At 42.6% G+C, this 27,890-nt stretch overlaps 1 protein-coding gene across 1 annotated transcript in view; it reads right to left on the reverse strand.

Annotated features, from left to right (window-relative positions):
• Positions 1 to 27,890, reverse strand: part of RSRC1 (arginine and serine rich coiled-coil 1) — a 369,693-nt gene that overhangs the window by 168,990 nt on the left and 172,813 nt on the right. Inside the window, exon 6 of the mRNA XM_084638898.1 lies at positions 25,140 to 25,191. Within this exon, the coding sequence (XP_084495024.1) occupies positions 25,140 to 25,191 (52 nt within the window). The remainder of the gene's footprint in view (positions 1 to 25,139; positions 25,192 to 27,890) is intronic.

Below are 27,890 nucleotides of genomic sequence, written 5' to 3' on the forward strand. Positions count from 1 at the left end.
TCTTGGAGGTGTGGCTTATCAGAGTCATTTTAGGAGACTGGACACTCCCTTACAGAAGTTCTTCAGCATAGAAGAGAGGACTACTGCAGATATCACCACATATAAGTACATGCTATGCCTGCTTGGTTGATAGCCTGACAATCTACCCTTGAAAGGGTCTGAGAAGTCTGGCATGTAATGTTACAAAAGTGCAGAAGACCACATGCTCAATAACCCGAGAAAGACATTTATGGAAGGTGTAAGGTAACTATCTGAAACCCGGTGTGAATTTATTTAAATGCCTGAGGTCCAGAATAGGGTACCAGCCTCCCTTTTGCTTTGGAACTAGGAAATAAGGAGATTAGAATTCTTGGCCCCAGCATTAAGGGGGGCATGTTCTATTAATTTAGATGGAATAAAGGGGCCCAAAGACGTTAACATAATCCCGTCACTGTTCAATATTAAACAGACAGCATTAAAAAAGGTTTTGGGGTTGATATACAGAGATCTCAGGCTGCTTAGTACCATAACAAAACACATCATTGCAAACTCTTTTAAGCTTTTATTAAAGATACAGAAAAGAAAGAAACAGTTAATACCTTATATTTCAAATGCTTTAAGTAAGGCTTTAATTTTGACAACATTCCTTGTTGTCTTTTCCTTTAGCTGGAGGCAGTATTTTACAAGGAAAAAAACCCTTGCATAACAGTATTTTAGATGTTATCAAAAATGGTAATAACTGTCCTTTTGGAGAAAAAAGAGACGTTAGTTGATATGGGCTCGAGCTGTTCCTACTGCTGAAGTCAGATCTCATTTCATTCCACGTGGTGTTTGGGAGTCAGCTGTAGCCAGCAGAGTTGCTGATGTCATCTGGAGCCCTCTATAGTCAGGACATCTTGCAGGAATTGATGAAGGTGGCCCAGGAGGAGGTGGGGTAAGAAGCATAGTGATGCTTGTTCCAGTACCAAATATTTCTCCCCAAAGTCTCTTTAAGGACTCTTGAAAGGAATGGTGGGCAGAATAGCCCATGCCCTCATTATTTTGTCCACAAATTAGACCTGGTTTCCGATACATCAACTTTGTTTCGCTGATTTCTGGTTCCACACTTTTGTTTACTAAGCATGAACTTAACACAGTCCTTGAGTTATATCAGTAGGCCTTTTTATTTGGACTAGTTCAGTCTGTCTCCATCTTGCACCTTTTCCATCAACATTTGTTGTTAGAGGCTATTATGACATTTTTATCAATTGTCATTTATTTTTTACAGTTCACAATTAAGGTTAATTTGTAGGCCCAATTATTACAACAAGTTCTCTCTTTATCACACCCAGGTGAAGTAGATTTTCTTAAGAGTGCTTCCTGAAGAGGGACAGGGTAGGGAGTGGGATAGAGGCAGAGACTGAAATTGAATGGCCTAATCTCCTTGAATGATTTCAAGGGTTTCTTCAGGTATGTTGGCAACAAGAAGAAAGCCAAGGAAAGTGCGGGCCCCTTACTGAATGAGGGAGGCAACCTAGTGACAGAGGATGTGGAAAAAGCTAATGTACTCAATGCTTTTTTTGCCTCTGCCTTCACTAACAAGGTCAGCTCCCAGACTGCTGCGCTGGGCATCACAAAATGGGGAAGAGATGGTCAGCCCTCTGTGGAGATAGAGGTGGTTAGGGACTATTTAGAAAAGCTGGACGTGCACAAGTCCATGGGGCTGGACGAGTTGCATCTGAGAGTGCTGAAGGAATTGGCGGCTGTGATTGCAGAGCCATTGGCCATTATCTTTGAAAACTCGTGGCGAACGGGGGAAGTCCCGGATGACTGGAAAAAGGCTAATGTAGTGCCAATCTTTAAAAAAGGGAAGGAGAATCCTGGGAATTACAGGCCAGTCAGCCTCACCTCAGTCCCCGGGAAAATCATGGAGCAGGTCCTTAAAGAATCAATCCTGAAGCACTTACATGAGAGGAAAGTGATCAGGAACAGTCAGCATGGATTCACAAAGGGAAGGTCATGCCTGACTAATCTAATCGCCTTCTATGATGAGATTACTGGTTCTGTGGATGAAGGGAAAGCAGTGGATGTATTGTTTCTTGACTTTAGCAAAGCTTTTGACACGGTCTCCCACAGTATTCTTGTCAGCAAGTTAAGGAAGTATGGGCTGGATGAATGCACTACAAGGTGGGTAGAAAGCTGGCTAGATTGTCGGGCTCAACGGGTAGTGATCAATGGCTCCATGTTAGTTGGCAGCCGGTGTCAAGTGGAGTGCCCCAGGGGTCGGTCCTGGGGCCGGTTTTGTTCAATATCTCTTCATAAATGATCTGGAGGATGGTGTAGATTGCACTCTCAGCAAATTTGCGGATGATACTAAACTGGGAGGAGTGGTAGATATGCTGGAGGGGAGGGATAGGATACAGAAGGACCTAGACAAATTGGAGGATTGGGCCAAAAGAAATCTGATGAGGTTCAATAAGGATAAGTGCAGGGTCCTGCACTTAGGACGGAAGAACCCAATGCACAGCTACAGACTAGGGACCGAATGGCTAGGCAGCAGTTCTGCGGAAAAGGACCTAGGGGTGACAGTGGACGAGAAGCTGGATATGAGTCAGCAGTGTGCCCTTGTTGCCAAGAAGGCCAATGGCATTTTAGGATGTATAAGTAGGGGCATAGCGAGCAGATCGAGGGACGTGATCGTTCCCCTCTATTCGACATTGGTGAGGCCTCATCTGGAGTACTGTGTCCAGTTTTGGGCCCCACACTACAAGAAGGATGTGGATAAATTGGAGAGAGTCCAGCGAAGGGCAACAAAAATGATTAGGGGTCTAGAACACATGACTTATGAGGAGAGGCTGAGGGAGCTGGGATTGTTTAGCCTGCAGAAGAGAAGAATGAGGGGGGATTTGATAGCTGCTTTCAACTACCTGAAAGGGGGTTCCAAAGAGGATGGCTTTAGACTGTTCTCAATGGTAGCAGATGGCAGAACGAGGAGTAATGGTCTCAAGTTGCAGTGGGGGAGGTTTAGATTGGATATTAGGAAAAACTTTTTCACTATGAGGGTGGTGAAACACTGGAATGCATTACCTAGGGAGGTGGTAGAATCTCCTTCCTTAGAGGTTTTTAAGGTCAGGCTTGACAAAGCCCTGGCTGGGATGATTTAACTGGGAATTGGTCCTGCTTCGAGCAGGGGGTTGGACTAGATGACCTTCTGGGGTCCCTTCCAACCCTGATATTCTATGATTCTATTTGAAGGACACATCTGTCTTTGAAACTGCAGTGTCAAGTTTATAGTCTCTGGCTAGGTCCAACATGGGATGTTACAGTCGAAAAAGAAGAACATTTTCTTGTTTTGATAGTAAGAGCTCTTCTTCAACGATTCAGGAGGACTCCGTTGGAAGAAATAAAAAGAGGCTGGCCTTTGTCTAGATGTCACCTGAAGTTTCAATGGTCTTTTCCTGTGTACCAGAGTATACAGACCAAAGAGTTGGCCACTAATATATTAATGAGTGTACTACTTCATCACTCTTTGAGCTAAACAACCACTTCCTTCAAAGGCTAACTCCTCTATTGTTGAATGGACCCCTTTTGGGATACCAGATCAAATCAACCAAGATGCTGTCTGCATTATGACACCTGTAGCCATTGATCTTGCGGCTGCATCAGCAAGGTATGGGGTGAGCCACATTATATGGAGCAGAATATTGAGACTGTGGTTTCTATAAAGACCAGTACAGCTATGATTGCATTTGGTAAGGATACGGCATATGGCACCAAGAAGGAGGTATCCATGGACTTTGAGACCTGCCAGACATTGGTCTCCTATAATGAGAGGAGTGGAATGCCATACTTTTTTCCTCATTTCATCTTCCTAAGACAGTGTAAGTGAAAAAGAAGCTGATGTTGGAGAAGGATTTCTACTAAATGCAGATGACAGAAAACAGAAGAGTCAAATTCCTCAACAGGAGGTGCTGTTTCTTTTTAAATAGTAGGAAGTTGAGTAATACTCAATGTCACATACAGACAAAAGGCAGATCCAATAGTATCTTTGTGACCCTGAGCTCCAGTACTGTATCAGTCTTAAACTGCAGACAAAAGCAATACATCTAGTAGAGGAGATACAGGTTCAGGTGAGATCCTCAAATCTTCAGATGTAGTAAAGGTGATTGGAACAGAAGGTAATTGTAGTGCTATTAATAGTACCAATAAAAGCAGTACCAAAAGAGTCAGTACTGACGTTAGAGCTGGTGCAGAGGGAATTTTCCTGTCTTCAGCTGGTCCCAAGCCTGATGTGCTAGATAGTACCAAGGTTAATGGTACCAAAGGCTAAAGACCAATTACCAGTGCTGACTGGTGCGAAGTCAGTACCAGAAGAGCAGCACTATGTGGTGGCATCTTAACAGCTGAAACGATATCAGAATCTGAAGGATGACAACTCACTAGCTTCTATTTTGACAGTACGGGGATGGTTGACCAATCTGAGTTCCAGAATAAGAGCAGGGCTCTTTTCTTCCATGGACAGCAGGAGTAGTTGATTGATCTGAGGATGTTTGTAACACTCAAGAGATCCTGGATGCGGTATGAGATCTCAATGGTCTCCAAGTAACCTCTGAGGGTAATCTCTTTAGTGGGTGGAACACCTGATGACAGTGATTTTGGGGAGGGAACAGCACTCTGTTTCCTAAGAAAAGACTCTGAATCAGAAGCACTCTTCATGGATATCACCAACAGAGACAATTTTAAGCATGCATCATAGGCTTTTTGAGTGCATTCAGAGAAGGACCTACAAATTGTGCATTTCTGGGTAATATGCCCTCTCCAACCCCAACAAAAGAAACGTTTAAAATGCCCATCATTTAAAAGCAGAGCTGCTTCAAAGGATGGGTAGATTTTAAAACCTGGAGACATTGATTCAACCAGGAGGCTGGTGCCTTGGTACCCAAGCACAAATGAAGAATACTATTTAAGGGATTTTTGTGTTTGTTTTTGCTAAGAGGTTTTGCTGAAGAAAACAAACAAACACTAAACTAACCACATCAACAACTATGTTAACAATCTGCTACGGGGACAAGGGCTTGCCTACACATACGGCACTGCATTGGTGCAGCTGCGCAACTGTAGCACTTAGTAAAGACACTACCTATGCTGATGGGAAATCTTCTCCTGACGGCGTAGGTAATCCACCTCTCCAAGAGGCCATAGCTATGTCGACAGGAGAAGCTCCCCCATCAATATAGCACTTTCTACATTGGCAGTTAGGTCGGTATAACTGGGCTAGGTCAGGAGTGTGGATTTTCCAAACTCCTGAATGAAGCAGTTATACCAACATAAGTCTGTAGTGTAGACCAAGGCTCAGATTATGTTTTGCTGCCATGGGTGGTAAGAAGGAACTAAGAGATGGATGGGCCGACTCCACCCTTTATGCTCTCAAGGCATGGGAGGAGGAAGAGGATATGAAGGATGCATATGTAATCTGGAGAACGATGCCACCCGCTTCTGGAACGGTGTGCAGGCTCCTGTGACCGGGACCGGGAGAGCAGGGATCATCTAATAGACTCCGGTGACCAGCATCAGTGCTGCAGTGACAAGTAACGGGGCTTCGAAGAGCACCAAGGAGGCTCCAGTGAGTGGCGCTTGGGAACTGGGGAGCAGCACCTTTTGGGTGACCGCTGCCGGAGTTCCAGGGACCAGTAGCATGCCTCTGCAGCCTGGTACCATGGATCTGGTGACCGATATGTGAATCCTGGAGATCAGTGTCTGGAGTTCGGTGATGGGAACCCGCTAACTGGCTGCAAGTCTGTGATTCAAAATACGGCTCTGGAGATCATTTGCATGGTCCTGATGAGTGGGCTGGAGTATGGTGCTGTGGGGGTGACTTCTGCAGGGGTGCCATTGAGGGCTTTTTCCTAGAAACAGATGGAAGGGAGAGGTCCTAAGGAGAGGTCTTCCTGAGGAGTAGGTGACACTGGGAGAAAGATGACGTTTTTTGCCACTTGAAAATGGACGGCACTATGAGGTACCGCATACCTCTACCAGTGCCTGGGATAGGAGGCAGGTCACGGGGCAAACTAGGCCCAATAGGTGAGGTTGCTGCGTGGCTGCACTCCAGTGACAGCGAGATGGTCTGACTTGATCTAGGCTTCTCTTCTCCTTTATCCTTATGCGACCCCGGGGAGCACCCTCTCCCGGAGTGCTTTTTGTGCCTTTTGGCCAGTACCGATGACAAGGCTCGGCCTCGGGAGGCAGTTGGTGCCGGGGGTGCACTTGTCATCGATGCTGAAGTACTTATCACAGAGTCCGAATGTGCCGGCTCCGAGGCTGGTGCAACAGTCGTCTCGGAGCCTAATGTCTCTCTCCTTTTTGGTCAGGGACCTGAATCCCTTGCAAATACAACACTTTTTGCAAATGTGGGACTCACCCAGACACTTCAAACAACTATGTGAATCGCTGATTGGCATGGGCTTCTTATAGCTATCGCATGGCTTGAAGCCCGGAGAGTAGGGCATTCCCTGTCCCTGAGCTAAGCCCTTCGTGGGGCTATGAATAACTAAAGTAAACTAACACTATTAGGAACTGTTAACTATCTCTAACTGCAACTATTTACACAAAAGAAGTTTGAAGAACCACCGAAAGAGAACCATTTGCTAGAACAAGGGGAGCATTCCAGCACCAACAATGGCAGTAAGAAGGAACTGAGGGATGAGGCCGGCAGTGCCCCTTATACAGGTGCATAGGCACGCCACTCCAGAGGGCACCAGAGCCAGTCCCCTACAGATAGCACTGAGGAAAGGGTAGAGGGTCTCAGAGCATGGGCTCCAACCCAATACCAAATGTCTATATTGCAATTTTTCAGTCCTAGAACTCGAGACCTGTGAGTCAGCTGACTCAGGCCAGCTTCCGGTTTTGTTTATCCCTGTGTAGATATACCTTTGGTGATTTGGCTCCTCTCTCTCATTCATATACACAGAACAGTGGAAATAGTGCATTTAGAAACATCTGTATACATGTGTTAAGGCAAGTACTGGGGAAAGGATTTGTACCTAAGTGAAACATTTGAGACAAGATAACGCATCATAAACTTGATTAATTTGTTTTGACAATTACGTAGTTTATAGATCTCTGAACATACTAGCAGTATTGTTTTAAATATAAAAATTCCTGATAAAAATACAGAAATTAAATAATTACTAAACCAAAATAGCCATACATTACTTCCCTCCCACTATACCAGCGACCAGTCAGCACACACATTATAAATCAAAATCTCCTATACTTCACATTCCCTCCCCCAAGCTGCACCAAATCCCACTTCCAACCAATCTCAGCCCTCCTCAAGTGTCCTCTCAAGCAGACTGGCCTTGCATTGTGTCTGAAATGCCAACAGATTCCAGATATTTCAGACTCAAAGGGGCAGTGAATCACAAAGTCCTTGCAGAGAATGCCCTTCCAGCAGCATATATAACAAGGGAATTCCTGCTCTAGATCCTTTGTTAACATCAGCTGTGGAAGTATTACATAGGGAGAGAAGTGGTCTCTCAGGTAGCAATGTCCCAGGCCACTTAGCTCAGTGTGAACAATTAAGTTCCACCAGAAGTCAATGGAGAGCCAATGTAGGTCCCAGAGAACTGGTGTCATACAAGAACTGCTTAACTCGAAAAATGCCTCACACTGCCATATCCTCAGCTTCTAAATTATTTAAGAGAACAAATTCCAGGAGTCCAGTCTAGAGGTGACAAAGGCATGGATTATGGTAAAAAAGTTGCAATCGCCTAGAGACGGACAGAAAGCCATTTTTGTTGCTATTTGGCAGTAGGGAATTTAACTGAATACGCAACTTGCGAACTCTGGTTATAATGGAGGAACACCCTCAATTAGATGGTTGATATTCCATAAAAGTGATCTGTTCTAGTGACCTGACACCTCACCACTCCTTTCCCCTTTGCTGGTAATTTAGAAAATGAAAAAGACTATAATTAAATTCATTTCTTTCTCTACACATTAGTCAAACATGTTACATTATTTCCAAGTTACTACAGATAGCTATTGAAAGTCTTGAAAAATTTACCAGATACAGAGGATACAAAGACAGCCATGTCCAGCCATATCGAAAAGCGAAGTTCCAGTAGTGGCCCAGAATTACCTCCTTATCCTCATCTGGGAGGGGTGTCTGCTGTATTGTTCATGAAATTAACAATTTCTAGATGGATAACATCCTTTATCAACAAAAAGAAAAGGAGGACTTGTGGCACCTAAGGACTAACAAATTTATTTGAGCATAAGCTTTCATGAGCTACAGCTGAATGCATCTGATGAAGTGAGCTGTTGCTCAGGAAAGTTTATGCTCAAATAAATTTATTAGTCTCTAAGGTGCCACAAGTCCTCCTTTTCTTTTTGCGGATACAGACTAACACAGCTGCTACTCTGAAACTATGTATCACAGATTCTGAAGCTTGCATCCTACCTGGAAGATGCAATAATGGCATGATGACTGGTAAATGTACATATGGATGACTATGTAGCAGCCCTGCAAACGTCCAATATGGAATCGTCACTAAGGAATGCTACTGACATTGCATGTGCATTTGTTGAATGAGCTCGCTCCCGCTGAGGGGACATAGCCGAAGCTATTTTGTATGCAGTCTTGATAAAGGATGTCTTCAGAGTAGCAGCCGTGTTAGTCTGTATCTGCAAAAAGAAAAGGAGGACTTGTTGCACCTTAGAGACTAACAAATTTATTTGAGCATAAGCTTTCATGAGCTACAGCTCACTTCATCGGATGCATTCAGCTGTAGCTCACGAAAGCTTTTGCTCAAATAAATTTGTTAGTCTCTAAAGTGCCACAAGTCCTCCTTTTCTTTTTGTTGATAAAGGATGTTATCCATCTAGAAATCGTCCGTGAAGAGATTATTTGACTCTTCATATGATCTACATATAACAAGACAAGGTGAAGCAAGAAACAGTTTAGTCTTGTCCAGATAGAAGATTAGACTTCGCCTGATGTCTAATGTATGGAAACTCTGCTCCCCTGAAGATGAACGTGGCTTAGGAAAGAATACAGGTAAGTATATCACCTGGTTCAAATGAAACTCAGAAACCACTTTAGACAAAAATTTTGGATGTGGCAGTAAAGTTACCCTGTCTGGAGAATTTTGGTCTGCCATCATAGCCTGCAATTCTCTCTCTCCCCGGCGTACGTTATCATTACCAACAATGCAGTTTTCTGATATAAGAGGGGGAAGGGATAAGATGCAAGGGGCTTGAACGGAGGTTTCATCAGCACCTATCCAACCATAATAAGGCCCCACAAAGGAACCGGCTCTCAAATCTGAGGAGGCAGCCCTTCTAAGAATCTTGCTACAATGGAATTGGAGAAGACTGATCTTCCCTGTATAAGGGGGATGAAATGCCGATATCGCTGCCAGATGTACTTTCAATGAACTACGTGCAAGTCCTGAAGACTAAAGGCGCTGCAAGTACTCTAAGACAGGGGTGGGCAAACTGCGACCTGCAGACTGGATCCAGCCCCTCAGGGCTTTGGATTCACCCCTGGGACTGCCCCCCATGGCGCTGCGGGCACCGCGCCACTCTCAGAAGCATCCGGCACCATGTCCCTGGAGCCCAGGGGCGGGGGTGGGGAAGAGGGCTCCGTGCGTTGCCCTTGCCTCCAGGCACTGCTCCCCACAGCTCCCATTGGCCAGGAATGGGGAACCGTGGCCAATGGGAGCTTTGGGGGAGGTACCTGGAGGCGTAGCAAGGGCAGCACACAGAGCCCTTTGCCCCTCCCTCCTCAGGGGCCGCGCAGGGACATGGTGCCAGCCGCTTCCCGGAGCGGCGCAGCATGTGGCCAGGGCAGGCATGCAGGAATCCTGCCCTGGCCCCAGTGTGCGTCATTGCCACCCTGGCGCTGCTTTAGGTAAGCAGCACCAGGCCGGAGCCCGAACTGCTCCTGCACTCCGCACCCCTCCTGCACCGAACCTCCTGCTGCACCCCAACCCCATGCCCTGAGCCCCATCACACCCTCTGCACCCCAACCCCCTGCCCTGAGTCCTCTCCCGCACTCCTACCCTGAGCCCCCTCCTGCACCCCAACTTCCTTCCCTGAGCCCCCCATACACCCCACACCCCTCCTCCCTGCCCTGAGCCCCTGTCGCATCCCATACCCCTCCTGCACCCCTCCTCCACCCCAACTCCCTACCCTGAGCCCCCTCCTGCACTCCACACCCCTCCTGCACCCCAATCCTTCCCTGAGCCCCCTCATGCTCCCGCACCCCTCCTCTGCCCCAATCCCTTGCGCTGAGCCCCTTCCTGCACACCGCACCCCCTCCCACACCCCGCACTCCCTCCCGCATCCTAACCTCCTGCCCCAGCCCTGCATACAATTTCCCCACCCAGATGTGGCCCTCAGGCCAAAAAGTTTGCCCATCCCTGCTCTAAGATGTCTTGGACGGAAGCCAGCATTGGTTGAATTCCCTGGGTCAAAGATCACATGGAAAACAGTTTCCATTTTGCGCAAGAGGCCATCCTGATAAAGGACTTTCTATTGTTGAGTTGAATCTGCTGAACAACCATTGAACACTGGTCTTCCTCCCCATTCAGCAATGCAGCAGCCATACCTTGAAATGCAGGAAGCTAAGCATAAGGTGGAAGGTGTGGCTATGATATGAGTATGTCAGCATAGAGAAGAAGCGGTATGGGAGGCTGAATTGCAGCACAAGAACATTGAAGAGCCAGCATGGCCCCGGCCATGCCAGGGCAATGAGAATGAGCTTGATGCGATACACCTTCAGCTTGAAGATGACCTGTCAGATGACTGGGATGAGGGGAAAGGCATAGAAGAGAGGCGCTTAACAACTGAGATGGAATGTGTCTGACAGGAAACCTGGAGTGAAGTCCCCTTGAGAGCAGAATAGGCAACATTTCCTGTCCTGTTGTCCCTTGTAGCAAACAGGTTGATTGTTAGACTGCTTTAGATTATGAAGATAGTCCCAAGGATGCTTGTCTTCAGAGACCACTCATGACTCAGCAAAAAAAAAAAAATATTGTTGAGATGGTTCACAAGGTGATTCTGAACCCCAGGCAAGTAGTTGGCTATTGGAGTGATGCTCGCCACAATGCAAAACCACCATAACAGGATTACCTCTTGGCAGAGCATCCTGGAGTGTGCCCTCCTTCCTTGTTCACATAATATATCACCATGGTATCGTCAGTAAATATGTGAACCACTGAGCCCAATATGGACCCAAAAAGTGTGACACTTGTAAATGGCCCAAAGCTCCAGCACATTGATATGCAGAGAGGACACCTGCTCCAATGACACATCTTGGACTCAACCCCAGATGTGCTCCCCAGCCCATCAGAGAGGCATTGGTGACAACAGTCATGACTGGTAAGGGCCAGATGAAAGGAACGCCCTGAACACTGTCAAGAAGTCTCCACCACTCTAAGGAGTCCAGGACCAGTGGAGGAAGAGGGACCCATACGTCCAAGGAGTGAAGAGTCGGACAGTAAACTGACCTGAGCCACATTTGGAGGGGGTGAAGATGCAGCCTTGTGAATGGAACCACCTGAGTGCAAGTGGACATGTGGCCCAAAAGCCTCAGGCACATCCAAACTGTTGCAGAAGGCTGAGACTGCAGAAGTGGCGAGTCACCTAAAAACATCTGACAGAAATGCTCTCACACTTGTAAAATCTATTAGGGCCACAATGGACTCTACTTTCTGAGGGAGAAACAAAGTTGACTTTGTAGTGTTTAGGATGAGATCCAGATGCTCAAGCAAGCGCAGTGTGGCATTGATGTGAGAAAGGACGTCCTCTCTGGATCAGGAGCTCTGTAATCAGTTTTCTGAATACACAAAGATATGGATCCCTTTCTTTCTTTCTGGGCTATGCCATGATGATGGCCATGCATTTGGTAAAAATCTGTGAGGCAGTATAGAGGAGGAAGGGAAGTGCCATATACTGGAAATGGCATTCCGCTACAACAAATCGAAGGATTTTTCTGCAGCTCAGCAAAATCACCACATGAAAGTAGGCATCCTGAAGGTCCAGGGCAGCAAACCAGTCATTCTAAGACAATACAGGGAGGACAGTTGACATTTGGAACCTCACATACCTGATATATTTGTTGAGGCTGCAAAGGTCAAGAATGGGTCTTAGCCCTTCCTTCCTTGGATTTGGTCACCAAAAAGTACGAGGAACAGAAACCTTGACCCAGATGATCTGGTGGAACCTCCTCCACCACAAGCTTCCAACGTGAGCAGAGAGTGAATCTGCTCAAGGAGCAATACCTTGTGAGGGCATCCCTAAAGAGGCACAGGGAAGGAGAGTGAGAAGGAGGGATGGAGGGGGACTGGATGGCAGAGCCCGATTTGATGATGCTTAGGACCCAGCTGTCAGTGGTGATCAAGCCAGCCTGTCCCCAAATGGGGGTGGGGGAGGGAAGGAAGGGAGTGACAACTGAGACACTGCTCTGGACCAAGGAGTCAAAATGGGTGCTGGGGAGGTGCCAAGGGAGGGCATGTGGACTGTTCGAACCTCATACATGACTGCTTTCTCCTGTGGGATCTATGCTCCTTTCTGGGGGGGTACCGCTGTCTTGGGGGACAGAAAGGCTGCCCTAACATGCGTGGTGAATGATACTGAGGTTGTTGCTGGTGTTGAACACCGTAGTGGCGCCTTTGCACTACCAGTGCATACACCCAAAAGGTAGCCCTGGAGTCCTTGAAGGAGGAGTGCAGAGTCTTGTCTGTTTTATCTGAGAACAGTGCCTAATCGTTGAAGGTCAAATCCTCAACGTCCAAGGGAAGACACTGAGAGCAATGCCTGAATTCTACAGCCAGGAAGACCTCCTCATAGTCATCACAGAGGCCATCACTCTTGCTGAAGTATCCGAGACATCCAGCAAAAATTGCAAAGAAGTAGCCTTCAGTGACAAATGCCCAAAATTCCTCCCTTGAGGACTTGGGCAGCTCATCTATGAATTAAGACATAGCCATCCAACTGATAAAGTGGTACCTGGACAACAGTTTTGTCTGATTAGCAATTCTTATCTGCAAGGAAGAAGAGGTGTAGAGTCCTTCTCCTTGGCGGTGGATTTAAATCTACTCTATTGAGTTCTATTGTTCACCATGGTTACTACTGAGGAATTTGGGGCTGGATGGGAATTAAAACCCTCACATCTATGCATGGGAATGAAAGAGTGCTTTTCTATGTGCTCAGCTGCAAGTGGTACCAAAGCTGGCATGCTCAAGAGGACTTAAGCAGGCTCGTGGAGCGCATCATTAATAGGGTGACTCTTCCAAGGGCAAACAGCTGCAGGATATCACTAACTTGTGTATGTGTTCTCCTGCAGGAACTCCGCTTGAACACCCACAGAAGCAGCCATGCTCTTCAACAGGTCCTAGTATGCCTTGAAATCATCAGTACTGAAGGGCAGGAAGAGCTTGACACCTTGGAATTGCCCGGGGTCAAGGATGAGGTACTTAACTGTGCCAGAGCCAGATCCTGCTCCAGGGCTAATGGGCTCAGGTGGGATGACTCTGGAGGCTCCTCAAGAGGAAGGTTCACCAGTACCTCGACCTGTGGTGGATCGATAGTCACTGCCACAGACGTAGCCAGTGATTTTGGCTTTAAGCAAGATGAGGAGTGGGATCTCCGCGACTGAAGAGCAGCTCATGGATTCTACAGAGACCACTAATATGGATAGGGCACTGTTGGCCAGTAGACACCAGGACAGGGTTCCCCATGCCAACCCTGGGACCAGTACCAATCCTGGTACATACAGTGCTCCATGAATGGCCTTCGCTGAAGTGATGGAGAGCAGGGAAGAGTAAGATCCCAACTCAACATCAGGGCATGGTGCCGACAGACCCATAGGTTCAGTGGCTTGTCCAGCTAATGGAGCTATAAAGGATGCAGCCCTGGCAAAGTCCTGGACCAACAGAGGTCAGGACAAAAAGTCAGAGGAGGTCCTCTGTGGCCTGATATGCCACCGACATAGGCAGAAGCAGCTGGTGCTGGCATCATCCTCATCAGTACTGGAGTCAATGGACGCCCTGGGACCAGAATGGGAGTCAACTGCACAGAGTCTTTGACCTTCCTGTGCAGTTCCAGGGAGTAGTTAATGGGACCTATTCCATCCAATGTATCCATCTTCACCCTGTGCTGATCCACACTTCTTCTGGAGGAGGGAGTCAAGTCCCCATGGGACCTGTCTCATTGGTCTTATGAGATCTTTTCCTCAGCACACTCAATGGGAAACAATTCCTCTATCTTTCTGGAGAAGGACACAAAGCGGTAGCACTGTCCAAATCAGAGGGCGACCTGCGATCTGATGAAGGCTTCAGTACCAAAGCAGGCCACACGACCTGCTCAACCAGGTGCTGCTTCAGATGAAGATCCCTCGCCACCTGAGTCCATTCTGTGACTGATCTGTAAATCAAACACCACTTCTTCATGTGGACTTTGTCTAGACACAGCAAGCCCCGCATGTGGGGTCGTTATTGGAGAGGGCCCCTACACATGATGGACAATGTTTAAACCCTAGTGATGGCATCACCAGGAACACAAAGTACAATTAACGCACACTAAGTCTAACTAACTCTATATTAGGAGTGCAACTAGAAAAAAGTCACTGAAAAGAGGACTGTGAAGTTGAAAACCACAGCGAGTTCTGACTCCAGCCATGCAGGGTAAGAAGGAAGTGGGGGTGGGGGGAAGGTGTCCAGGGTGGCACCACCTCATATAGGTAGGGAGGGGCTATGACCATGAAGTTCGAGTGTCACCCCTCTACAGGTATTGCTAGGTAAAAATCTCTGGGTCTGGTACGCTGAGCACACACACCCCTAAGTGGAATACACAGCTGCAGCTACTCAAAGAAGAAACTTTTCTGAATGAAGGGAAGCAGCCCGAACTCACCAGGAGAAACTTTCCATTGTTTCATGAGCTCTGACCTTAAATCTTTATTCTGAGGTTAATATATATAATTTAAAGTAGTTTGCCCTCATTAATAGAGCAGAATGTGAACTGCTTCTTGGACAGTTCTGAACATGCAATTTTGTAGTCTGTGGAGCATTTATTCCAGCACCAAAACAGAGGCTGTGAACCCAGTGGTGGAAAGTCCACCTGGACAGAGGAATGAAGGTGATTTTATCTACAAAAGCCATCTGGAGTCAGCCAGAGCATCTCATAAAATTGGAGTGGCAGACTGAGGTGGGCTGGAAACAGCAACCAGAGCACCTCCTCAGTTTCAACACATCTCCTAGACAGCCTTCACCAGCTGGAGTCCTGTGGCGTTCCCTCTAGAGTTAAAGCTGCCATCTCTTGGTGGAATTCCTGGGAGAAGGCAGTAGCAGTACTGCTGAATACACCTTAGGTGCAGCTTGTGCTACCTGGGTGCAGTTTGGGTGCAGCTGGTGCAAGTAGCTTAAAATTGTACCTGCCTGTGCCCACAGAGGTGTATCAGTCCTTACATGTTCATATGTCTTTCATTATCTGCATATATCCCTATGTCATGTTCTTATTATCTTGACTCAAGAGTTGCTATCCAAAAAATCCTTAAAGCCTTATATCAAAGCATTCTTGGTTTATATGGTTATTTGTTCTATGCATCACCATGTGTTTCTTGGCAGAACTGATATTTTATTGAGAAAAAATTCAATAGACTCTTGTCAAAGATACCTAACTGAAAGCACAAGAAATAAAAGAAATTTGAGTCATAGAATGTGTTTCAGGTTCTTGCAATTTCTCTCAATGGGATGATTTATAATACTATTTTAAAATTCCATAAAACATGTAACATTCTTTATATGCTTTTACACCCTCTATATACACACACAATTTACTGAGTCTTCTAAAACTGCTACTTTAAAATGTAATGTAAGGCTAAAAAATTGGAAGGGTTTATGATGTTTCCCTACGCAGAGCTACACAAAACACTACTCCAACCAACAAAGCCATTACAAATATAAAGTTCATCGTTGTATTTAAAAATCAGTAATTTCTCAATAATTACAATTAAAAGGACAGTTTTAATGTTTTCATATTTGCTACCCCATGCCCTCTTTAGTATCTTTCCATATCCAGAGAAAGAGCAAAATAAAGGCCAGCCTATTTAACTAAACTGCTTTCATTAAAGAAAAGAAAAGCAAGAATCTATAAAGTAATGAGTGATCCTATTAGTTCCACCAGACTAAAATCATAGAGTCTACGTATGTGGTCCTTTCAGCCACATCTGTCATGGGCTATTTTGGTACCACAGAGTGCAGAATATTTGACCATTTATTTAATAGATAAGGCCAGGACAAATAAAGATTTGTCTTCCCTAAGAAGAAATATATAATGAAAACAACTGAAAAAACCCATGCAACAAATATCCTCCAATATTTTCATTTTTACACTAGCTACACCAGTATATTTATAGTTTTCCATTGAATTCTTTTCAAAGAAGAAAAAGAAAAATATAATAAGATGTGTGCCATGGAGAACAAAAAGAGGGAAACTGACAGTGTAAGCAGAGGATAATGAGTTAAATATTAAAACATACAGAATTGCTGTCAAACAATGTAAAATCCTTAAGAATTCTATTTATCAGTTTTTAGCATATATTGCTAATGTCGTATTTACAGTACAATTCTGAAGTCTCCTTTAAACCTCCCTCAACAATTCTGACTATAAAAATACTGTATTTTTGCATGCTCTTTTAGTAATAGATTGAAATGCTGATTCCAAAAATAGATCAGTCACCCAATTAAACTCTAGAACTTTGAAAATCCAGATCATCTTTTGTAATCATCTTTATATGGAAAAAAAGAGAATTTTATTTATCACTACAGAATCTTTCAGAGCTACTTTTGTGTGAACAGTAAGATTAATGGTTCAAAATGTCCATATGTTATTTCATATCAGTATATTTACATTAAAAGCATCCATCCATATTTTACATTTTATGAAAAAACATGGGTGCCTTATACAAATTTTTTATAGCACAACCTATCAGATTGTAATTTGTTTTAATCTTATTTCAGTGTTCTTTAGTAAGACTACATATTCTAATACCTTGAAACGTTTTTCTTAAAACTACTGAAAAGAAATAGTGCATATTTAAGATACAAACAAGGCTAAACCTTATACTCTTCTCTTTCAGTAATGAAGTCTGGGAAAGAAATCACAGACACCCAAGTGGTTTGGCAACTGTAAGTGACAGAAGCTCTGCTAAATCCTCTGTTTACACTGGGGATTAGCTGAGTAGATTGTGAGTAGCAAACTGAGCTGTCCATGGTCAAGGGAACCTGCTCCCTGTCAGCCTGTGGGGCACAGGGACAAAGCATGGTCCTGGTAGGAAGTGACCCATAAACGTATTCCTACGAAGGATTTATACAAAGCCAGTCTGCCTCATAGAAACTCCATATGACCATTAACTGGCCTGCAAGGCCTGCCAGGAGGCCTAATTACAGGTCTACAGAGCCCAATAACAAAAGCTGAAGAGCTTTAGCCTAGGGATGATCTGCTTTATACTGACTTGAGAGAGTCCATATAGAGTGACAAAAAGAAAGAGGTTTAGCTTTAAAATTCTCCCAAGAGACACAGCATTGTAACTAAGTCTGGAAAGCCCACATGCAACATACTTCAGATAGGCTTAAACATACCACCCTCTCAAAATTAACATTCAACTACTGCCTGCTTAACATCTGCTCAAACATGGTAAGTTGCTGTCATATTGTTAGACTACGCTAAAAAGGCTTTCTTCTATTTCAATATTAAGATAGATAAGTAAATAAAAGTCACACAAATATAAATGTATAGCTGTGACCAATAATCTCTACTGAGGAACAATTTTTATAAACCCAAATTAGTTTCTTAAAACCATTAATGTAGAGTACTTAAGTGACTACAGCTACTGCCTGGTTTACTCAGAACACAGATGCGGACTCATTAATCTATACTGACAGAGAAACTAGATTGAGTTAGCGTGAACCGTATGGAAAACCAACACAATTTTAGAATACAAAGGCTTCTTGTAGGCAATATCTCACTATAAAGGTTTTAAAAATGAATGTTATGGCTAATGTAGGTAATTATTAAACATTTAGTCAGACAACCCACACATGGCAATAACTCAAAGTCAGAAGAAAACTTTCAAATATCAGTGAAAATTAACTCCATCTCTTTTCATCACCCTCTTACTACATTTTTACTTTAAAGAATACAAATCAAAAATTTCAAACCAGATGCCTAAAGTTAGGCACTAAACATGGATTTTTCAGAAATGCTGAACACCCACAATTCCCACTGAAGTTGTGCAAACTCCTCAGTTCTTAAAAAAATTTTGTATGCAGCTTACCTTAGGCATCAAAGTTGGTAAACTTTGGCCATATCATTTGTATGGGATTAGAAATCATTAACATTTGTAAAGAGCTTTCAAGCCTTGTATGCTGTAGATACTAAATATTATTGTATTTCTACATTTCAGCTTCCTTCTCCTGTTTAATTCCGCAGGATGTCAAATTTCTAAACTTGTACATTACAATTTTCCATGCCAAATAAAATATTATGACTTCAATGAAGGATTAAGCAAAATCCTCCAGATTGTGAAGAGAAAAAGTCTTAAGTCTTAAAACCCTTAAACACAAATACTTTACCTGAAACAATAGAAAAAGTAATATGGTACATTAGAGGCTATGAAACTTTTTGTATGGAATGTTCTTTTTGAAGTTCCCTCTAGTGTGAAAGTGCCTCTAAGGATTACTGTCAGTAGTTAATTAAAACACAGTTGTGTCTTTCTAGTAATTGGCATGAATTTAGCATTAAATCCTTTTTTACTAGCCTAACTCCGATCTTTTCTTGGAACTCAGGTTGATGTGAATAAAATACAGCCTGAGAACTATAGGTTAGGCATAATCATCTATTATAGTAAAAAAGACAGCAAACCAGTATTTATTACAATCCCCATTTTCACACTAATCAACTTTACAAAATAATATTCACCTTTTGGGTTGACATTTTCTGTGTTTGGCCTATGCCCAAAGCTAATTTCTCTCTCTACTTTTTTTTTTTTTTTTTTTGAGCAAAATCTTTTTAAAAATTTTGAACTTTGAAAAAGTGAAAAGACCCTTTTTCCTTTGCAAATACATATATGTGTGCGTGCGTGTGTATATATATATATAAAATGTACATTCACACATACATACACACACACACACACTTTTCTGTATCAAGCTTCAGGAAAGAAAAAAGCACTAAAATTTTAAACTTGGTATGGAACAGTCCTCACTGATATCATACCATTTCCTTGGTTTAGAGGTACGTTTTAAAACAAAAAGGTATAAACAATTAAAAATTACTCCTGAACATGGGCAGCAGTCACCATTTCTAAATTGTTAATGAGATCTCATCGTAAAGATTTTCATCTTCTCAGCCTTGCCTTCAGGTAAAAGGGCTGTTACTGAAATAGCCCAGATGAAATGCCTAAATGAATCTGGAACTCCTCAAAAGTGATATTTATGGTATGTTGCATAAATAATCATTGAGTCAACAACTTTAGAGTCTCTGCAATTTCTTTGCATTCTACAATACTTTGCTAATTTTAAACTTTCATAAAAATTGTGTATGTCTTTTTCCATTAAAACAATATAGCCATCCCAATGCAAGCAGATGTGTTGCTGTACTATTAATCTAGATTTGGAGAAAGAACTCTTCAAGTAGCAGCAATAAAAGTGAAAACTCACTCCTCCTCCAAGTCATCCACTTCACTGGGCTTGTCTTCACTAGAAAATTGGACTGTAGCAGAACTTGACCATGAGGAGTTATGTAAACCAAGACTGCAGTTAGTATAGACAAGGGTATGCAGTGTTTAACATGATGTCAGCTGGTGGTGGGTCAGTCCTGCTGGTTAACCTATCACCACTGCAACTTTGTGTTTTATATGTATGTACACCTAAGCCCTCAAGATCATGTTCTAGCATAATTTAATTTTTAGTGAAAATAACCCTGATGAAGGATTAACCTCAAAAGCTCAAGTGGGACAGTTTAAATGCCAACTTTATTAACTGGAAGCCATTTCTTTTTCTCAAAATGAAATTAAATGCAATGGCAACACTAGGTCAACTTAGCTGCACATATACAGCATGTTCTAATTCAATCTTTCAGCTTACATTTGTAGCTTAATGTATTATTGTACTGTTGATGTTGATAAGTGTATACATTAAATTATACAGAATGTTCACAGTGGTTAAATCAGTAAGTCTATGGGTTAGCAGAAAGAAGGTAAATATAGTAATGAAACTATTTTTTCTGAAGAATCTAAACTGATCTGGAATATCTATATACGGTAACTCCTCACTTAACATCATCCCGGTTAACGTTGTTATGTTGCTGATCTATTAGAGAACATACTCATTTAAACGTGCGCAATGTTTGCTTAGAACGTTGTTTGGATGTGGGGGCTTGGAACCAGGGTGGGCCGGCAGCAAAGCTAGATAATTTAAAAAAAGTGATGTGACAAACTATAACACAAACTACAGTAATACTGCAATATACAAGTACTGCTGAACCCTGGACTAGTACCTGGCCCCCAGGTTATTATTCTCAAAAGTTGAACGAGTTGTATTTTCAGTATTGAAAACAACTCTCTCAAAACAAAAGGAGTACTTGTGGCACCTTAGAGACTAACCAATTTATTAGAGCATAAGCTTTCGTGAGCTACAGCTCACTTCATCAGATGCATATCGTGGAAACTGCAGCAGACTTTATATATACACAGAGAATATGAACCAATACCTCCTCCCACCCCACTGTCCTGCTGGTAATAGCTTATCTAAAGTGATCATCAGGTGGGCCATTTCCAGCACAAATCCAGGTTTTCTCACCCTCCACCCCCCCACACAAATTCACTCTCCTGCTGGTGATAGCCCATCCAAAGTGACAACTCTTTACACAATGTGCATGACAATCAAGTTGGGCTACTTCCTGCACAAATCCAGGTTTTCTCACATCCCCCCCACCCCCGTACACACACAAACTCACTCTCCTGCTGGTAATAGCTCATCCAAACTGACCACTCTTCAAGTTTAAATCCAAGTTAAACCAGAACATCTGGGGGGGGGGGTAGGAAAAAACAAGAGGAAACAGGCTACCTTGATGTGAGAAAACCTGGATTTGTGCAGGAAGTAGCCCAACTTGATTGTCATGCACATTGTGTAAAGAGTTGTCACTTTGGATGGGCTATCACCAGCAGGAGAGTGAATTTGTGTGGGGGGGTGGAGGGTGAGAAAACCTGGATTTGTGCTGGAAATGGCCCACCTGATGATCACTTTAGATAAGCTATTACCAGCAAGACAGTGGGGTGGGAGGAGGTATTGGTTCATATTCTCTGTGTATATATAAAGTCTGCTGCAGTTTCCACGATATGCATCTGATGAAGTGAGCTGTAGCTCACGAAAGCTTATGCTCTAATAAATTGGTTAGTCTCTAAGGTGCCACAAGTACTCCTTTTCTTTTTGCGAATACAGACTAACATGGCTGTTACTCTGAAATCTCTCAAAACAGAGTATCACATTACAGCAATGAGGGCTATAATAGCTGTATTGAAAAACACTGCTTGGTAAAATTCTGGCACAGAAGGACTTCATATAAATGACATAATGGTAAAAAGTTCTCATTTTGCTTTAAACAAAAAAAAAAGAATGAATGAAAAAGTTATTAGCCTTTCTCCACACCCTTCTCACAACAGTGTTGTCAACTTCATTCTTAATTGAGCAAGAACAAACAACAGAGTTGGGTTTTACAGGGTTTTTTTTTATTTTCCATTTTCAGCATTAAAATACAGACAGGAAAGGGGATTTTCCCTACATTTCAAATTAAGATAAACGAATACATTAAACCTCTCTCAAGTCATCCATGAGCAATTTGCACCTCCAATTTAAACTTCAGTGTCCAGCTGTGAATTTTTAAAATTATAAAGTGTCAGAACCATTTTAAATGTCTCTTGAAATTCACAGGACCCAGGTCATGATGATATACAACTCATGGTATTGTTAATACATTTTCAAGGTGTTAAATTAAAAAATGAGGTGTGACAGCTGTGAGTAGTATAAACAAATTGTACTTTTTGAGGTCTGTGCTGTCACATCTATTTTTTAATTATATGCTTCAAAGACATATTAAAAGATATGGAGAACAATGCATACATTTGAAACTATGAAATATAAGGTGCTAGTTGCATTATTGAAAAACGTGAATATTTGCTGGAAATATCAAAAGAAGTACTTCCCTTTAGGAAAAAAAGGTCCCCAAAAGGAAGAAGAAAAAAGACTGCATACTTGTAAAGTATATTTTACAATTAAATCTATGAAACAGGAGAATACAAATTAAAATTGAAGATCTGAAATGACTGCACAGCACCCATACTTACTGATAACATTTGTAAGAAATTCTGAAAGTTCTCCTATTTTTGTGCATTAAAAACAACAAAAAGTTGTATATGGAAAAAAACAAAAAGTGTAAGGTCTAGGGACTAAATAGGACTGCAGTAAAATTGCAAATATGATTACAGATGAATGGTCTAGCCCTTTTTGAGTACACTACATAAATGCTGAAGAAATCAAGGAAAACACCTATGAACAACATTCGATTAATTGAAATTATTAAACAAATGCCAATGAAAATATTCACCAACACTCTTCTGCAAAAAAATAAAATTCTAGGCAAAAAATTTCCAAAGTAGCCTCTGGATGCCCAACTTCAGACACCTAGTACTTGTTTTACAGAAGTACAGCTGCAGGTGATCAGCATGTCTGACAGCCAAAACACAGGTATTGAGCTGGGCACCAAAAATTTGGGAACCCAAATCCAGTGGCCACTTTGAAAATTTGATCTTATGCTTTTAACAAACATATATGCTTGTGCTTAAAACAAAATGGCATACAAAATAAATATTTCAAAGCAGAGTAATTTGTGCATATTTACTAATGTTTACATATTTTTTCTATATTATTTGCATCTGTACTACAAAATCATTGATACCAATTGTTAATTTAATTGAAGTAAGATATCTTATTAACTCTAGAAATATTTGCATTGTTTATAATTATGTTAAAGAGCTGCTTACAAAGCTCCACTGAGAACTCTTTAATTTTCAGGCTGCAACACCATAACTGGACCCCCTATACTGTTCACCACCTGAATTTGTACCCAAGTAAAATGGGCTCTTACCCATAGATGTAGTATTTAAAATATTCACTAATTAACAATTTAATATTCTCTAATTGTCTCACACGTGTCCAAAGTCCCACATTGTCCATGAGGATACTGAAACAGAATTGCCTGAGTCAGAGCCCTGGGGTACTGTACAGTAACAGCCTCAGGACTGTTCATGCACTTTTCTATTATGGAATTCCCTATGCTATTATTGACTAGGAAGGACTGATCTGCATAATGACTGTATAGTCTTTCAAGCGTACAGCCATCATACAACCCCCAATGCTCTGACTACTACCCTCAGGAATTCCCATCCACAGACTCAGAACTAATCCATCAACTGCTGACACCTCTTGCCTTTGTCATCCCTCCTAATCCAAGATATTAAATACAATTTTAATTCATTAAAGGCATTGCTCTTAGTAGAGATAGCCATGTTGACTTCTGAATAGAAGAAATATGAGGCCCTATTTGCCAAGCATAAAAGGGCAAAACCAGTAGGCAAAAGTAACATTTTCAAGTATTAAAATAGCATTGAGAAATGCATCCCCACAGTCTCAGACGCAGTAGGGGGTTCCTGTTCTTTCCCCCGTCGCAAGAGCCAGCTTCTTGTGGTCAGGGGTGGAGAGGTAGGTGTGTAGCTGGGGAGTCAGGAGTTCTGTAGAAGTCTATTGTCTTCTGAGTAACAGAAGGAGGACACACAAGCCCCTTCTCTATGGTCAGGGAGTCATTATGTGCTTGACCAGCAGCAACTGTGAGTTGGTTGGAGGAACACATTCTGAGGTCAGCGGATGCCCTCTTATATGTTCATTGGTCAGGGAGGGGCCACATGAATGGATCAGTGTGCAGATAGGGGGAAATAATGTGGTGATTCAGTAAAGGGATAGGACAGAGTTTAGGAGTTGAGTCAGGGTAACTATAATTGGTATGAGATGCCACAGCAGAGGGTTTGGCAGGGGAGCTGCAAGGATTTCACAGGTGGACAAGGGCATGAGAGAGGTAAATTGACAAGTGGCTAAATTATGAGAGTCAGAAAAGGTTGATGATTGCCCATCGCAAAATTGTATAACCAACACTAGAGTTATTCAAGGAAGAAATAATATACCTTTCTAACGGAATGGTTAACAATCTGGGAATCTGGCAGGGCTGGGGCGAAATCAGCCAAGCTAACCGCTGGTGCCTCTGGTGGCAGGTGTCCATCACAGATACTCATTCAACAGGGGTCCAGTTCCCTGATAAGCCAGAACGGGAAGTGGACTTGGGGGGAGGGCATCTTCCAAAGCAACTGAAGAACCGTGTTGATGTACCTAATGTCTGGTACAGTGAGGAGACAACCCTTTTTCCTCTGCCCCTTAACCCTCATACATGAGAATGGCTGTAGGAGTTACCATAATAGGACAAGGTGTGGACGGATAACAGCTGTCCTCCAGCGTATTGAACAGATTGCTCTGTACAAGTTATTGCTGGATAGCTCACAGATCAGTTAAGTTACTAAAGCTGTGACCTAATTAAATCTCATTCCTTGTGTCTTATCTTTCTTCTTGCATGTCTGGGACAATGTGCTGCTGCAGAAAGTAAGAGAACCTTTAACAGGGCACAGAAATGCAGTACAGGCCTAGAATCTTCACCTCTTTAAAGAAGATTTTTACAGAATCCCCCACCACACACACACTTTTTCTGGAACCCATAAAACAAACAAAAACCAGAACAATGACAGCAAACAAATTTGAACTTCACATGCTAGTTCTTCTGCAGGAGATAACTAACACACATTGATTTCCACGTCCCAGAACAATTTAGACACTATCAACGATGGTATACAAATGAGAACGGCCACACTGGTTTGATGGGAGAAGGTGGGGAAAAGATTCAATATTTGCCAAAGTGTGGGGGACAAAATCAACTGGGACAGAGGTTTCACTTTGTGATATTATAAACAATGCAGTAAAATTATTACTTCTATTACATATTTATGTAGCATCACTTACCAGCCGCCTCAAGAACCAACTGCAATCTAGCTTTGGCCTGTTCAGCAAGAGACTGAAAAGATAGATAAGATTTACAATAAACTGTAGCATTATTAAAACAAATTTTTGTATACATTTCCATGTTATGTATTATTTCATATACAAACACACACTAAATTTAAGTCTGGTAGAAACCATTACACACCACTCAATTTACTTCTGTACTTACATTCCCAACAGTGGATTATCCCCTTTATTTTTGTCATTGCGTCAACAAGTCCCATCATCTTAAAGGTAACATTGAAGCTAAATTCAGTTATGAGCTAAGTTCTCAAGATCTGGGTGAGAGTATGAACATGTGGTAGGACAGAACCAAAGAAGTTATTCATAGAAAAGATTGAGTTAATGAGTCTAAATACTGAGGTGCTCATGCATCACTCCTTTTCAACCATTCAAATTCAGCCATTCCGTGTGGCAACTCTAGTGCCTGGTTTTATAAAAAAGTAACATTAGGACCAATGAAAAATGTACTTTAATATGACTGGTATAGCTTGTGGTTACATACCCCATTTTGTGTCTGTTCTGTTTAGTTCCTCTCCATAGATGTTCTTTCATACCAAAGGGGGACAAATGTCCTTCCATTGCCAGTGTCAACCACTCTGCTAATCATTCCGGGGGACCTAACAATTTTATTGTGTCCCATGTACTTGCTACCCCTCTAATTTTGGGGTCACCTGCAATTCTGATCACAGTTCAATTTACACAAAAAACACATTTATCATTAAGCAGTTACCCAAGTTTCGGAAGGTACTCATTGTCTGTTGCCTGTCAAAAAGCCTCTGGAAACATTGAGAGATTCCTAGTCTAGACTACAATAGTAAGAAGTGTCATGGCTTGAAAAAGGACACACGATTCACAGGAACAGATGTAGCTCCATGGACCACCAATGGATTAAGTCATCCATCCCATCTCTATCTCTGTAGGACTGTGTCCCTACATTATGTTATTGTTTTGGCCAGTCTGAGTACTGGCCAAAACAAGTCTAAGATTGGTGACCTTTCTGGTGAAAACAAACAAAAAAAGGCATTTAACACTTCGGCCATTGCTGCATTTGTTATGGTCTTTCCCTCCTCATTGATTAATGGGCCTACCCTGTTCTTCATTGTCTTCTTACTTCTAATGTATTTGTAAAATGTTTTCTTGTTACTCTTTATGTCCCTCACAAGATTTAATCTCAGTTTGTACCTTATACAGCAACAGTACCAATTCTATAACCAGTAAAGTGTTTGAGCAACATACTGATGGCACATCCATTATCTTCAGCAAGAAGAGGTGCCAATGTCTGGAGTCACAGCATCTCCATAGGTCTTTTCAAGTACAGATTGGTGTGAATGACCATCCCACCAATCTTTAATGGCCAGACATACAAGAACATCCACTGCCTCCACCAAACAGCCAGCAACAAAGGAGGCTACCACTACACCTTCCCACTGCAGCCTCTCCAGTAAGACTCAAAGACTCCAAAAATGACTTCCACCCATGTCAGGCACTCTCCCCATACACTGCTGATGCAACAGAACTGGTTGAATATATTCTTTGTGAGTTAGGAGAGTTCACTATGCAACAGGACGCTGTTACCTGCCAGCCACCCCGAATTACTTCACTTCTCACAAAAGTTATCAGGGTCAGAAAAGTTCCATTCAGGAGCCTAGCAGGTCTTGATGCCTCAAATAAAGGAATCTGCTCACTTTGGCACCAGTTTGTATAGCACCATAGTCTGAAAGAAGGAAACTTTTCACTGATTGACAGTGCCAACTTTAGCACCAGCCTCTTCCCCCACAGAACTAAGTGGAACGCCTTGGGTCAGCTGAAAGTTGAACACAATCATTGCAGCATCATACCACAAGAATGCAGGAGCAAGGCATGTGGTGGTGAAGTCCACTGCACTGTTGCAGTGTCTATGAAGAGCAACGATAGCTCTCAAGGCTCAGTATCAGATTCCCACACTCATTCATATGGGTGGCTAACTTGTCCCTCCCACAATTTCTCACCACCCCAAAACCTCACCATCGTTTGTTGCCAGATTTTTGGTAGGTATTATGGCAGAGTTGAGTCTTGGAAAGGGATTCAAAGGAGAAGAGGGTAGCAGGCTTACAGATAAGTTCATAATAAGAGACCATGTGTAAAGAATAGCATGGAATGAAGTGCAAAGACGCTTGTGGGCAAAGCAGGTAGTTGAGACTAGCTTTGTTTGCAGAGTCGAGGGGCAGGAAGAAAGTAATACAAGACAAGAAATGTATAAACAGGAAAGGGAAAAGTTACAAAGGCACCTGACAGTTCATCAACTCAACCATCATAGACTAATGGGGTTTGGTCTGCAAGACCCTCAGACTTTCTGAGCAAGAGTTGGTGATGTAGCTAATATGAGTATGGTTCGTATGAACATGGATAGTTTTAATGCTCCACGTCTCCCTGATGTCAAGGCACAGATGCTTAGAAAAAGTGGGGAAGCTGGAAAAGGTATTCCAAGTGTTTCCCCTTTTCACAACTACCTGGGCTTTCTGTCCCTTATGCCAAGATATATTCTCCATGTTTTGTCAATTTAAACATGATGGTGAGTGTCATCTTTCAAGTGTGTCCTTAATACAAATGTTATATAACTTTATAATATCATTTTTCAATATATTTATCACAATATTTAAGTCTTACAAATCATGCATATATACATCAACTAAGGATTAAAAAAGAATAGTGATTTTAATTTGAAAATAT

The sequence above is a fragment of the Lepidochelys olivacea genome (assembly GCF_965140295.1).
Source record: "Lepidochelys olivacea isolate rLepOli2 genome assembly, chromosome: 9".
NCBI classification, from domain to species: domain Eukaryota; kingdom Metazoa; phylum Chordata; order Testudines; family Cheloniidae; genus Lepidochelys; species Lepidochelys olivacea.